General features: G+C 48.7%; 1 protein-coding gene across 1 annotated transcript in view; it reads right to left on the bottom strand.

The window, feature by feature from the left end:
• LOC139272634 (spermatogenesis-associated protein 7 homolog) overlaps positions 1-13,544 on the bottom strand; it is a 296,319-nt gene that overhangs the window by 181,650 nt on the left and 101,125 nt on the right. The window contains exon 4 of the mRNA XM_070888711.1: positions 6,545-6,592. Coding sequence (XP_070744812.1) covers positions 6,545-6,592 — 48 coding nt within the window. The remainder of the gene's footprint in view (positions 1-6,544; positions 6,593-13,544) is intronic.

The following is a 13,544-nucleotide window of genomic DNA, read 5'->3' as shown; positions in this document are numbered from 1 at the left end:
CCAAGAGGGTCGATGAGGGTAGTGCATACGATGTAGTGTATATGGACTTTAGCAAAGCTTTTGATAAGATCCCACATGGTAGACTGGTCACGAAGGTTAAAGCCCATGGGATCCAGGGCAAAGTGGCAAGTTGGATCCAAAATTGGCTTGGAGGTAGGAAGCAAAGGGTAATGATTGATGGATGTTTTTGTGACTGGAAGGATGTTTCCAGTGGGGTTCCGCAGGGCTCAGTACTAGGTCCCTTGATTTTTGTGTATCAACGATTTAGATTTGAATATAGGGATATGATTAAGAAGTTTGCAGACAACACTAAAATTGGCTGTGTGGTTCATAATGAAGAGGAAAGTCATGGCTGCAGGAGGATATCAATCTAATCTACTGGTCAGGTGGGCAGAGCAGTGGCAAATGGAATTTAATTCTGACGAGTGTGAGATAATGCACTTTGGGAGGACTAATAAGGAAAGGGTATACACATTAAGCGGTAGTCCACTTAATAGTGTAGATGAACAAAGGGACCTTGGAGTGCTTATTCACAGATCCCTGAAAGTTGCAGGCCAGCTGGATAAGATGGTTAAGAAGGCATATGGAATGCTTGCCTTTATTGGCTGAGGCACAGAATATAAGAGCAGGGAGGTTATGCTTAAATTGTATAATATTTTGATTAGGCCACAGCTGGAATACTGCGGCAGTTCTGGTCGCCATATTATAGGAATGACGTAATTGCACTAGAGAAGGTGCAGAGGAGATTTACTAGGATGCTGCCTGGAATGGAGGATCTTAGTTATGAGGACAGATTGGATCGGCTGGGTTTGTCCTCATTAGAACAGAGGAGGTTGAGAGGCGACCTCATTGAGGTGTACAAAATATTGAGGGGCCTGGACATAGTGGATAGCAAAGGCCTATTTCCATTGGTGGAGGGGTCTATTACGAGGGAGCATAGTTTTAAGGTGGTCGGTGGAAAGTTTAGAGGGGATTTGAGGGGGGGCTTCTTTAGGCAGAGGGTTGTGGGAATCTGGAACTCACTGACTGGAAGAGTGGTGGATGCAAAAACCCTCACCACTTTTAAGAGATAAGCAGGGTTACAGACCGAAAGCTGGTAATTGGGATTAGACTGGATAACCTTTTGTTGGCCAGCGCAGATATAATGATAAGTGCTGCAGGGAATCGAATGCAGCCAGGGTGATCTCCTGGACTAGTTTCGATCGCCTGGATGGGTCGGAGAGGAATTTTCCCAGATTTTTTTCTCCCTAAATTGGCCTGGGTTTTTATATGGTTTTTGCCTCTCCCAGGAGATCACATGGCTCCGGTTGGGGTGGTGTGTAGAAGGTTTCAGTATAAGGGGTGTTGCAGTTGTGGTGAGGCGGACTGGTTGGACTGTGTACTCTTTGCCTTTCCGTCATTGTTCATAGGTTTATATGTAACCTTCAGGGCTGCTAACCAAGGACACGATGGGCCGAAATGGTCTCCTTCTGTGCAGTAACCTTCTATGGGCCCAAGTTTCCACAGGCTTACCTCAAACTCCCAACATACACTCAGCTGCTCCACCCGATCGCGGATGATTTCACCGATCCCCGACGACATCCGGTGAGCCTCCGACCACAAGTTTGGGCCTACCTCACGCTCCCCACTGGACGTGACCGACTCAGCTTCTCCACCAGCCGCGATCAGGCCTCCTCCCCTCCAGCAGCGACTGGGCCTCTCCTCCTCCACTGATGACCTGGCCTCTTCTCCTCCAGAAAGTGGTGAGCACAATGGCTGTGACCACCTTGTCCTCCTTCCACTATGAACAACCTGACCTCCACCCCAAAAAATGAACCACTGACCTTCCCAATGCCTGCCCCCAGTCAAACCTCGGATCACCTACCATCTCACTGAAGGGCGCTACTCTGTGCTGAGCTTACGGCCCACATCTCGCCATAGGCAACTAGGCTCACACAGCAGTGCCTGGTCTCCAGCCATCTTGGACCCCCTTACCACTGGACCAAGACCTTGCTCAGCTAAACCCGCGTGGTAGTCTGTATGCAACTGCCACCCCACGTTAAAAGAACTCACGCACAGACATCTTCCACTCCTTTAACATGAAGTTCAGGACCTGGAACGTCAGGATGCTCATGGACAACTCCAACAACGACAGGCCGGAACGCCGCACCACCATAGTTGCCCGGGAACTTAGACGCTTCGATGTCGATATCGCCGCCCTAAGCAAGACCTGGTGGGCCTGCTCAAGGAACAAAGTAGAGATTACACCTTCTTTTGGAAAGGGAAACCAGAGGAAGAATGCCACCTCCATGGAGTCGGTTTCACTATCAAGAACGAGCTGGTCGACCGCCTCAGAGACTCCCCCTGAGGGATTAACGAACGTCTCATGACTCTCCGACTCACCCTATCCCAGAACCAGTGTGCCACAATCAACAGTGCGTACGCCCCAACACTCGATGCGATAGATGAGACCAAAGAGGGTTTTTACTCCAGCCTCGAAAAATCCCTGTCTCGTGTCCCTATGGAAGACAAACTGATCCTCCTCTGTGACTTCAACGCCAGGGTCGGCAAGGACACAGCCCTCTGGAGAGGCGTGATCGGCAGAAAGGGGGTAGGGAAAACCAATTCCAGCGGTAACCTGCTCCTGACAAAATGTCTAGAACATGACCTTGTCATCACCAACACCTTGTTCCGCCAAAGGGACAAGTACAAGGCATCATGGCAACAACCCCGCTCCAAGCATTGGCACCTGCTTGAATATGTCATCGTCCGAGCCACGGATAGCAAGGATGTGCGCATCACCCGCGCCTTGACAGGAGCTGACGACTGTTGGATGGATCACTGCCTAATCCGTTCCATCATCAACATTAACATAGCCCCAAAGCGGTGACGGCAGTAGAAGCAGTGCCGCAAAAAAGTCAAAAACCCAGCTAAGAGAGCCCTATACAGTCAGCGCCTCATTGCTAACTGGCGTGCCTTGATGACCCCGAGACGCAGGTTGACCACAGGGTTTGGTCTGCCCTCCAAGCCTCCATAACCAGTGCCTGTGAAGAGACGCTCGGTCACTCAACCAGGAAACACCAGGACTGGTTTGATGAGAATGACCAGGAGATCCAAGAGCTAATAGATCGCAAGCACAGGGCATTTCTGAGCCTAAAACAACCCAACTCAGGAGCAGCAAAGCAGCATTACAGACGGCTTAAGGCCAAGGTCCAACAAAAAACCCGCGACCGAATGAACAGATGGTGGATGGAGAAACCACAGGAGGTACAGCAGCTGGCTGACAGCCATGATGTGCAAGGATTCTTTACCGCAGTCAAGGCCACCTACGGTCCAAACACCCAAGGCTCCATCCCACTGCTGGCCAAGAACGGGGAAACACTCATCAAGGACACTGAGGCAGTCAGGACCCGCTGGAAGGAGCACTTCGAAGATCGCCTCAACCGAGACTCTGCCTTTGACTCGAGTGTTTTCGACTCCATCCCGCAGCATGCAACCCGCCGCCACCTCAGTAAAACCCTAGCATTGCATGAGGTAGAAAAAGCCATTAGTCAGCTTAAGAACAACAAGGCTACGGGAGCAGATGGAATCTCCGCTGAGGCACTGAAGTATGCTGGAGAGGCACTATTGGCACAAATGCATGACCTCATCTCTCTCATCTGGAAGGAGGAGAGCATGCCGGGAGATCTCAGAGATGCAGTGATTGTGACCATCTTTAAAAAAGGGGACAAGTCCGACTGCGGCAACTACAGAGGAAGTCATCGCTAGAATCCTCCTGAACTGTCTTCTCCCTGTGGCTGAGGAGCTCCTCCCGGAGTGAGAGTGTGGATTCCGTCCTCTACGGGGCACAACGGACATGATTTTTACAGCGCGACAGCTGCAAGAAAAATGCAGCCAACCCTTGTACATGGCCTTCTTTGACCTTAAAAAGGCTTTTGACATCGTCAACCGTGAGGGTCAATGGAGTGTCCTCCTCTGTTTCGGATGCCCCCAAAAGTTCGTCACCATCCTCCGCCTGCTCCACGACGACATGCAAGCCATGATCCTTAGCAATGGATCCATTACAGACCCAATCCATGTCCGAACCGGGGTCAAACAGGGCTGCGTCATCACTCCAACCCTCTTCTCAATCTTCCTCACTGCCATGCTCCACCTCACAGTCAACAAGCTCCCCGCTGGAGTGGAACTAAACTACAGAACCAGTGGGAACCTGTTCAACCTTCGTCGTCTCCAGGCCAGATCTAAGACCGTCCCAACCTCTGTCGTTGAGCTACAGTATGCGGGCGACGCCTGCATCTGCGCACATTCAGAGGCTGAACACCAAGTCATAGTCAACATCATCACTGAAGCATACGAAAGCATGGGCATTACACTAAACATCCATAAGACAAAGGTCCTCCACCAGCCTGTCCCCGCCACACAGCACTGCCCCCCAGTCATCAAGATCCATGGCGTGACCCTGGACAACGTGGACCACTTCCCATACCTAGGGAGCCTCTTATCAATAAAGGCAGACATTGACGACGAGATTCGACTCCGCCTCCAGTGCGCCAGTACAGCATTCGGCTGCCTGAGGAAAACAGTGTTCGAAGCTCAGGCCTTCAAATCTGCCATCAAGCTCATGGTCTACAGGGCTGTAGTAATACCCGCCCTCCTGCATGGCTCAGAGGCATGGACCATATACAGTAGACACCTCAAGTTGCTGGAGAAACACCAACGATGCCTCAGATCCTGCAAATCCCCTGGGAATACAGTTGCACCAACATTAGCATCCTCGACCAGGCCAACATCCCCAGCATTGAAGCACTGACCACACTTGATCAGCTCCGCTGGGCAGGCCACATTGTTCGCATGCCTGACACAAGACTCCCAAAGCAAGCGCTCTACTCAGAACTCATTCACGGCAAACGAGCCAAAGGTGGGCAGAGGAAACGTTTCAAGGGCATCCTCAAAGCCTCCCTGATAAAATGCAACATCCCCACCGACACCTGGGAGGCCCTGGCCAAAGACCGCCCTAAGTGGAGGAAGTGCAATCGGGAGGGCGCTCAGCACCTCGAGTCTCATCGCCGAGAGCATGCAGAAATGAAGCGCAGGCAGCGGAAAGAGCGTGCGGCAAACCAGTCCCACCCTCCCTTTCCCTCAATGCCTGTCTGTCCCACCTGTGTCAGGGACTGTGGTTCTCATATTGGACTGTTCAGTCACCTAAGAACTAATTTTTAGATTGGAAGCAAATCTTCCTTGATGCCAAGGGACTGCCTACGATGATGTGACTAAGCAATAGTAGGAGACATTTCAAGTAATCAGAATGTCTGAGGACGCCAAAAACTCAGCTCTGAAAGGGTTCTATCTCATTACTAACCTGAACCTGACAGTTCACCTCCAATTTCAGAGTAGCAGAGTTTCTGCCTTATGTCAACTGATGGGCTAATGCTAGTCATTCCTCCACCTGTGGCAGTTCTTTGCCCGTGATTGTTCAAATGCTTCTCCTTTGCAAAGAACACAAACTTTTAGACGTGCTACAAATTTTATGCAGGTATCTTTTTACACAGATGTCTACAAATATTAGCTTGTAGACCTGCAATCAAGTGCAGCAAATGTAGCTCAGACATTACACTAACTATGATATGGGTCAGTACAATGGTAGGAGAATAGGTGTACCTATGAAGGGGAATGGTAATAATAGTATGCTATGCTTACTAACAGCCTCCTTCATGTCTTCTTTTACATTATGTGGTCATGGATGGTGTGGAGGTATGTCATGCTTTCAGCATTATTTCAGCATCTGCAGGAGTACCGTACCTTGAACAACCTGGTGAAGTTATTAAAATGATTTCAGCACTGAAAGCTCATTTGTGGTGTGGAAGAATTGGCACTGATTGGCAGAGCCACATCCCTCCAGACTGCCTGTACATGCTTCTTCTGGGGCATCGTTCATTGAGTGTCAAAGAGCCTGTTTCTTCTTGCTCTTAGCTCTACTAATATGACCATTACTGTAGCTTCTGAGAATCTTGGGGTCTTTGTCATTGCAGACACCACGGATGGTGCTCCTCCTTCTGCCATCACTATTTTGCCTTCCGGTTTGTTCCACATCTCTCTCTCATTCACTTGCTGAGCTTCTGGCCATTTCATCCTTTTCGCTGTTGCAGCTAGCCCCGACTTCCCTCTATCCAAGTGGTGGCGACCCAGTCAGGAGCGGGATTCCGGATCCAGCACACTCTGCATACTCAGTGAAGCCTCCCCAAAGAAAATGTGGTCAGATGCCACATAGCACAGATGCATTTAAGAGGAAGCTAGATAAGCACATGAGAGAGAAACAAATAGAAGGATATGCTGATAGGGTTAGATGAAGAAGTATGGAAGGCAGTTCGTGTGGAGCATAAATGCCAGCATAGACCAGTTGGGCCAAATGGCCTGTTTCTATGCTGTATAATTCTATGTAATGTAATGCAGGTTCACTTGCATAGGTAGAAGTCTTGCGACTTCTCCAATGACTGCAGAAAAATTCTGTCTATTAGAACTTTCTGACATATTTGATCTTGTAATAGCAGATGAAGTAAGTACTTACATTTAATACTGGTAGACATGCTTTTTGGCATAGACGAATCAACAGCAACTATAATACACACAAACAGGAAGAGAATGAAAATTGTATGAATTACTCTTTACTCATGGCATTTAGTCTATGATAGTAAACATTAATTTCTGTGATAATCCACATTTTTGGAAAAAATACATATATACATTCTGTGTGCATTGCCAAACAGTTTGTAACTGCCCCAGATAATACACAGCACTTCGACACATCAATGGTGACAAGTGATGAAAAGACTTTCCAAGAAAGAAAAACTTGTATTTCTATAGTGCCTTTCATGACCACCGGATGTCTCAAAGCGCTTTACAACCAATGAAGTACTTTTGGAGTGTAGTCACTGTTGCAAGGTAATCAGCAAAACTTGAGTATGGGGTCTTTTACATTTTTGGGAAAGAAAAGCAAGAATACATTATCAACATTGAGGTGTTTGTTCTATTAGTGTATCTATAGTGTAGCATTTTACAACCAATAATTCAATAGCCATCACAATTTCTGAATTTTAATGCTATAAATATGGCACAATAGTCCAAGTATGCCATTGTATTGAATGTGAATCCGATTTTGTTGATTCAACTGAGATCCATCCACAGGGGTAGTCCAGCATTGCAGAAATGATCTTTAGCTGTAATGTAATAGCTGTAATAAAAACAGAAAATGCTGAAAATCTCAGTGGGACAGGCAGCATCTGTGGAGAGAAAGCAGAGATAACGTTTTGGGTCGATGACCCTTCGTCAGACCTATGAAATGGCTGTAGTTCATCCAACACCTTTGAATCAAATATGTGTTAAAATGTCACAATATTTACTGGCAGACTTAATTTTTAAGGCAATTAGATAAATCACAGATCGGTAGATAGAATGGGTTACACTGGCCATATATATTGGGTGCACAAGCTTCTCCAATACTCAGTGCGCTTTTGGTACCTGCAGGCTCATGTAAAAGGCACAATTCAATATCTAACGACACATGCGTAGTGGTGTTCTGAGTTCTGAAAATAGTTTCAAATTTGCCTGCCATTTTACTATTGAGGAGTATCGCCTTAATGATACTAGAGAATAAAATAAAAGAGAAAGTACAAAAGCAAAGAGATAATGTTAAATCTATACAAATCATTGGTTATGCCAGTTAGAATTTCCTCAGGAATTCTCCCGATTGACCGCCGTACCTGTGGAGGAAGATGTGAGGAAAAACATAATATAAGAACATAAGAAATAGGAGCAGGAGAAGGCCATACGGCCCCTCGAGCCTGCTCCGCCATTTAATACGATCATGGCTGATCCTGTCATGTATTCAACCAGCATTGTAACCCATGTATAATCTGACCTAAGTTGTACACTGTGAGAACAATGACCACTAGGTGGGAGACACTCCTAACCTGGACCTTCAGATATAGAAGGGGAAGCTCCACCCACCTTCATCACTTGAGTGCTAAGGAATAAAGGACAGGTCACAGACTGACGTTCTCTCAAGCATGGGCCTTGTGTGCATTTATACTGTATAGTAAGAACGTATCAATGGCGACAAGAAACTGGGATTTAAACCACGCGAGCATGGCCACTAGCAGAACAGGCACGAGGTACTGTGTTAAGGAATGGTTGGGACAGAGATTCAACATTGTTAAAGCAGCACACATTTCTCCAGGCAGACAAGGGCAGTCGGGCATGCCCCAGCATGCAGTTGAACCCAGAGGGGGAGTTCGACAGAGACAATGGCAAGCTGAACAGCGATTCACGCCATTGCAAGGGACAATGCGGCCAGTAATGGGGCCATCAACACCTGTTAATGGCGCACTCAAGGACAGTCACAGGGGCAGTCAGGGACGATCGACTGGCAAGGGACCTTTTGTTTCCAACAGCAGCTCATGTTGGAGGCATGGAGGCACACACTCAGCCGGAGTTTGCAGAGATGAACAAAATACTTGCAGAAATTGCAGAAATGAACGCTGGGGGAAATCGCTGGAAGTTGAAGTTCAGCGAGTTCATGTGGAGCACGTATACAGTTCATACACCAGGACGCCACCGATAATGATGAAAGTGCTCCTCAATGGCATCCCAGTATCAATGGAGCTAGATACGGGGGCCAGCCAGTCCCTGATGGGGATCAAACAGTTCGAAAAGTTGTGGACGTCCAAGGCCAGGAGGCCAAAATTATCGCCGATTGACGCACAGCTACGGACTTACACAAAGCAGATCATTCCGGTGCTAGGCAGCGCCACGGTAGTCGTGACCCACAAAGATTCGGAGAACAGGTTGCCACTCTGGATTGACCCAGGGGATGGTCCCGCACTACTGAGGAGGAGTTGGCTTGCTGTCATGAACTGGAAATGGGGCGATGTCAATGCAATTTCCTCTGTGGAGCAAGTATCATGCTCACAGATCCTGGACAAATTTGACTCATTATTTCAACCCGGCATCGGCACTTTCATGGGGGCCAAGGTAGTGATTCACATAAACCCGGACGCCAGGCCAGTACACCATAAGGCCAGAGTGGTGCCGTACATGATGCGGGAAAAGATAGAAGGTGAATTGGACCGCCTGCTGAGGGAAAGCATCATCTCGCCAGTCGAATTCGGTGATTGGGCGAGTCCAATTGTGCCGGTGCTCAAGGCAGGTGGGTCGGTCAGGATATGTGGTGATTACAAGGCCACCATCAATCAGGTGTCACTCCAAGACCAGTACCCGCTACTGAGAGCGGAGGACCTCTTTGCGACGCTATCCGGTGGCAAACCTTTTTCAAAATTGGACCTGACCTCAGCTTACATGACCCAGGAGCTGGCGAGTGAGTCGAAGAAGCTGACCACCATCACGACACACAAGGGGTTGTTTGAGTACAACAGATGTCCGTTCGGAATTCGCTCGGCCGCCGAAATATGGAAAGCCTCCTCAATTCGATTCCAGGGACGGTGGTTTTTCAGGACGACAGCCTCATCACGGGTTACGATACTGAAGAACACCTCCACAACCTGGAGGAGGTGCTACGCAGACTGGACCGGGTAGGGCTGCGACTGAAAAAGGCGAAGTGCGTCTTCCTAGCTCCAGAGGTAGAATTCCTGGGGATGAGGGGAGCAGCAGACGGGATCAGCCCGACTGCGTCCAAGACGGAAGAGATCCAGAGAGCACCCAGATCCCATAACACGACGGAGCTGCGTTCGTTCCTGGGGCTCCTGAACTATTTTGGTTACTTTCTTCCCAAATTGAGCACGCTGCTAGAGCCGCTACACGTGCTCCTATGCAAAGATCGCGAATGGGTCTGGGGGGACAGCCAGGAAAGGGCTTTTAATAGAGCACACAATTTGTTATGTTCCAACACTCTGTTAACACCATACGACCCATGTAAGAAACTTGTGTTAACGTACGATGCATCGCCCTATGATGTCGGGTGTGTGTTGCAGCATGTCAATGCCAAGGGTCAGTTACAGCCAGTAGCTTATGCCTCCAGGAGTCTGTCCCAGGCAGAAAGGGGTTACGGGATGGTAGAAAAGGAGGCGCTCGCATGTGTATATGCGGTAAAGAAAATGCACCAGTACCTGTTTGGCAGGAAATTTGAGCTGGAGACAGATCACAAACCCCTAACGTCCCTTTTGGCCGACAAGGCCATAAATGCAAACGCATCGGCCCGCATACAGAGGTGGGCACTCACGTTAGCCGCCTATGACTATACAATTCGGCACAGACTGGGCACTGAAAATTGCGCTGATGCACTCAGCAGGCTCCCACTAGCCACCACTGAGGGGGCTACCGAGCATGCTGCTGAGATGGTCATGGCTGTTGAAGCTTTCAGAAGCAAAGGCTCACCCGTGACAGCCCGTCAGATTAAAGTTTGGACAAATAGAGACCCGCTATTGTCTCTAGTCAAGAAATGTGTCCTGAATGGGGACTGGGCAGCCACGTACAGGGCATGCCCTGAGGAATTTAAACCATTTCACAGGCGCAGGGATGAATTCTCGATTCAGGCCGATTGCCTACTGTGGGGAAACCGCGTAGTCATGCCCCAGATGGGCAGAGAGGTGTTCATCAGAGAACTCCACAATGAGCACCCGAGCATTGTCATGATGAAGGCAATTGCCAGGTCACACATTTGGTGGCCAGGGATAGATGCAGATCTGGAACTTTGTGTTCGCAGGTGCAACACGTGTGCCCAGCTGGGCAATGTGCCCAGGGAAGCCCCCCTAAGCCCCTGGCCATGGCCCGCCAAGCCTTGGTCACGCATCCATGTGGACTACGCAGGTCCTTTCATGGGAAAAATGTTTTTGGTTGTAGTAGACGCCTACTCCAAATGGATCGAGTGTGACATTTTAAATTCAAGCACATCCTCTGCCACGGTAGAAAGTCTACGGGCAATGTTCGCCGCCCACGGTCTACCGGACGTCTTGGTCAGCGACAATGGCCCGTGTTTCACAAGCACTGAATTCCAGGACTTCATGGCAGGCAATGGAATTAACCATGTCAGAACGGCACCGTTCAAGCCGGCCTCAAACGGCCAGGCAGAACGAGCAGTGCAGATAATCAAACAGGGGATGCTCACAATCCAAGGGGGTTCCCTACAAAGGCGCTTATCACGTCTCCTGTTGGCCTATAGATCCCGACCACACTCGCTCACAGGGGTTCCACCCGCAGAGCTGCTAATGAAAAGGACGCTCAAAACCCAGCTATCCCTTATACACCCCACCATGAAAGAAATTGTCGAGAGCAGGCGCCAGCCACAATATGACTACCATGACAGGAATGCGAGGGCGCGATGTATTGATGTAAATGATCCTGTTTTTGTCCTGAACTACGCTGCAGTGCCCAGATGGCTCGCAGGCACTGTGATTGCCAAAGAGGGAAATATGATTCTGGTAGTTAAACTTACCAATGGACAAATCTGCCGCAAACACATGGATCAAACAAAAAGGAGGTTCAGCAACCCCATAGAAGAAGCAGAGGAAGAACACGATGTAGAGTTCACTCCACCACAGGTGACCGCACACCGGAACCAAAGGGAGGATAGCCCAATCACTGTGGGCAGTCTGGATAGGCCTGAGGCACCACAAACAGCAGACACTCAGGCCAGCGTCCAACAACCGGAGCCACAAATCAGGCGCTCTACAAGAGAGCGTAAACCACCAGAGAGACTCAACCTGTGATCCCAATAAGGCTTTGGGGGGGAGGTGATGTCATGTATTCAACCAGCATTCTAACCCATGTATATTCTGACCTAAGCTGTACACTGTGAGAACAATGACCACAAGTTGGGAGACACTCCTAACCTGGACCTTCAGGTATAAAAGGGGAAGCTCCACCCACCTTCATCACTTGAGTGCTAAGGAATAAAGGACAGGTCACAGACTGACCTTCTCTCAAGCATGGGCCTCGTGTGCATTTATACTGTATAGTAAGGACGTATCAGATTCCGGAGATGAGGGGGTTGACTTATGAGGAAAGGTTGAGTAGGTTGGGCCTCTACTCATTGGAATTCAGAAGATTGAGGGGTGATCTTATCGAAACGTATAAGATTATGAGGGGGCTTGACAAGGTGGATGCAGAGAGAATGTTTCCACTGATGGGGGAGATAGAACTAGAGGGCATGATCTTCGAATAAGGGGCCGCCCATTTAAAACTGAGATGAGGAGAAATTTATTTTCTCAGAGGGTTGTAAATCTGTGGAATTCGCTGCCTCAGCCATGGATTCAGGTCCACTTTCCTGCCCACTCCCCATAACCTCTTATTCCCTTATCGGTTAAGAAACTGTCTATCTCTGCCTTAAATTTATTCAATGTCCCAGCTTCCACAGCTCTCTGAGGCAGCGAATTCCACAGATTTACAACCCTCTGAGAAAATAAATTTCTCCTCATCTCAGTTTTAAATGGGCGGCCCCTTATTCTAAGATTATGTCCCCTAGTTCTAGTCTCCCACATCAGTGGAAACATTCTCTCTGCATCCACCTTGTCAAGCCCCCTTATAATCTTATACGTTTCGATAAGATCACCTCTCAATCTTCTGAATTCCAATGAGTAGAGGCCCAACCTACTCAACCTTTCCTCATAAGTCAACCCCCTCATCTCCGGAATCAACCTAGTGAACCTTCTCTGAACTGCCTCCAAAGCAAGTATATCCTTTCATAAATATGGAAACCAAAACTGCACACAGTAGTCCAAGTGTGGCCTCACCAATACCCTGTATAACTGTAGCAAGACTTCCCTGCTTTTATACTCCATCCCCTTTGCAATAAAGGCCAAGAAGCCCGGCAGAAATGACATAAACACCATTTACGCAATTTCACTGAGGTTTTCATGGTTCATCCGCTGAAGCTAGGGTGGACAACTAGGAGAACTCCCGCCGAAATTCTACCCCACTCTAACTAGTGTTAAGTGCCTTACTTCAGAAAATATGAATAGAGTACAGAAAAGGTTTACTAAGATGATATCAGGGAGGAAAGGCTTTAGTTATGAGTGGAGGCTAGAGAAACTGGGGGCGAAATTTGGCACCATCGCGTTTGGGGCCGGTGCCAGCTGTGAGGAGGGACGTCCTGTGCCAGGCTTGGAGGTGCCGCTCCGGCAGCAAAATTGGGCTTACTGCCCCCGAGAGGAAGTGGAACGCAATGTCAGTAACATCAGGAATTTTCCAGCGCTACACAGAGAGGCGTGTAGCGCTGACAGGAGCACAGGGACCTCCCCTTCCATTAAAGGGGAAGGCATGCTGTGGACTCTGTATTGGGGAGAAGGGGGGATAGGGTCATGAATCTGTGGAATTCTCTACCCCAGAGAGCTGTCGAGGCTGGGTCATTGAATATATTTAAGGTGGAGATAGATTTTTGAATGATAAGGGAGTCAAGGGTTATGGGGAGCAGGCAGGGAAGTGAAGTTGAGGCCAAGATCAGATCAGCCATGATCTTATTGAATGACGGAGCAGGCTCGAGGGGTCAAATGGCCTACTCTTGCTCCTATTTCTTATGTTCTTATGGGCCTCCACTATGTCACTGGGGAGTAGGGTGC

The sequence above is a fragment of the Pristiophorus japonicus genome, chromosome 9 (genome assembly GCF_044704955.1).
Source record: "Pristiophorus japonicus isolate sPriJap1 chromosome 9, sPriJap1.hap1, whole genome shotgun sequence".
In the NCBI taxonomy this organism is placed as follows: domain Eukaryota; kingdom Metazoa; phylum Chordata; class Chondrichthyes; family Pristiophoridae; genus Pristiophorus; species Pristiophorus japonicus.
The sequence above is the reverse complement of the archived record's forward strand: the minus strand, read 5'-3'. Positions and strand labels throughout refer to the sequence as shown.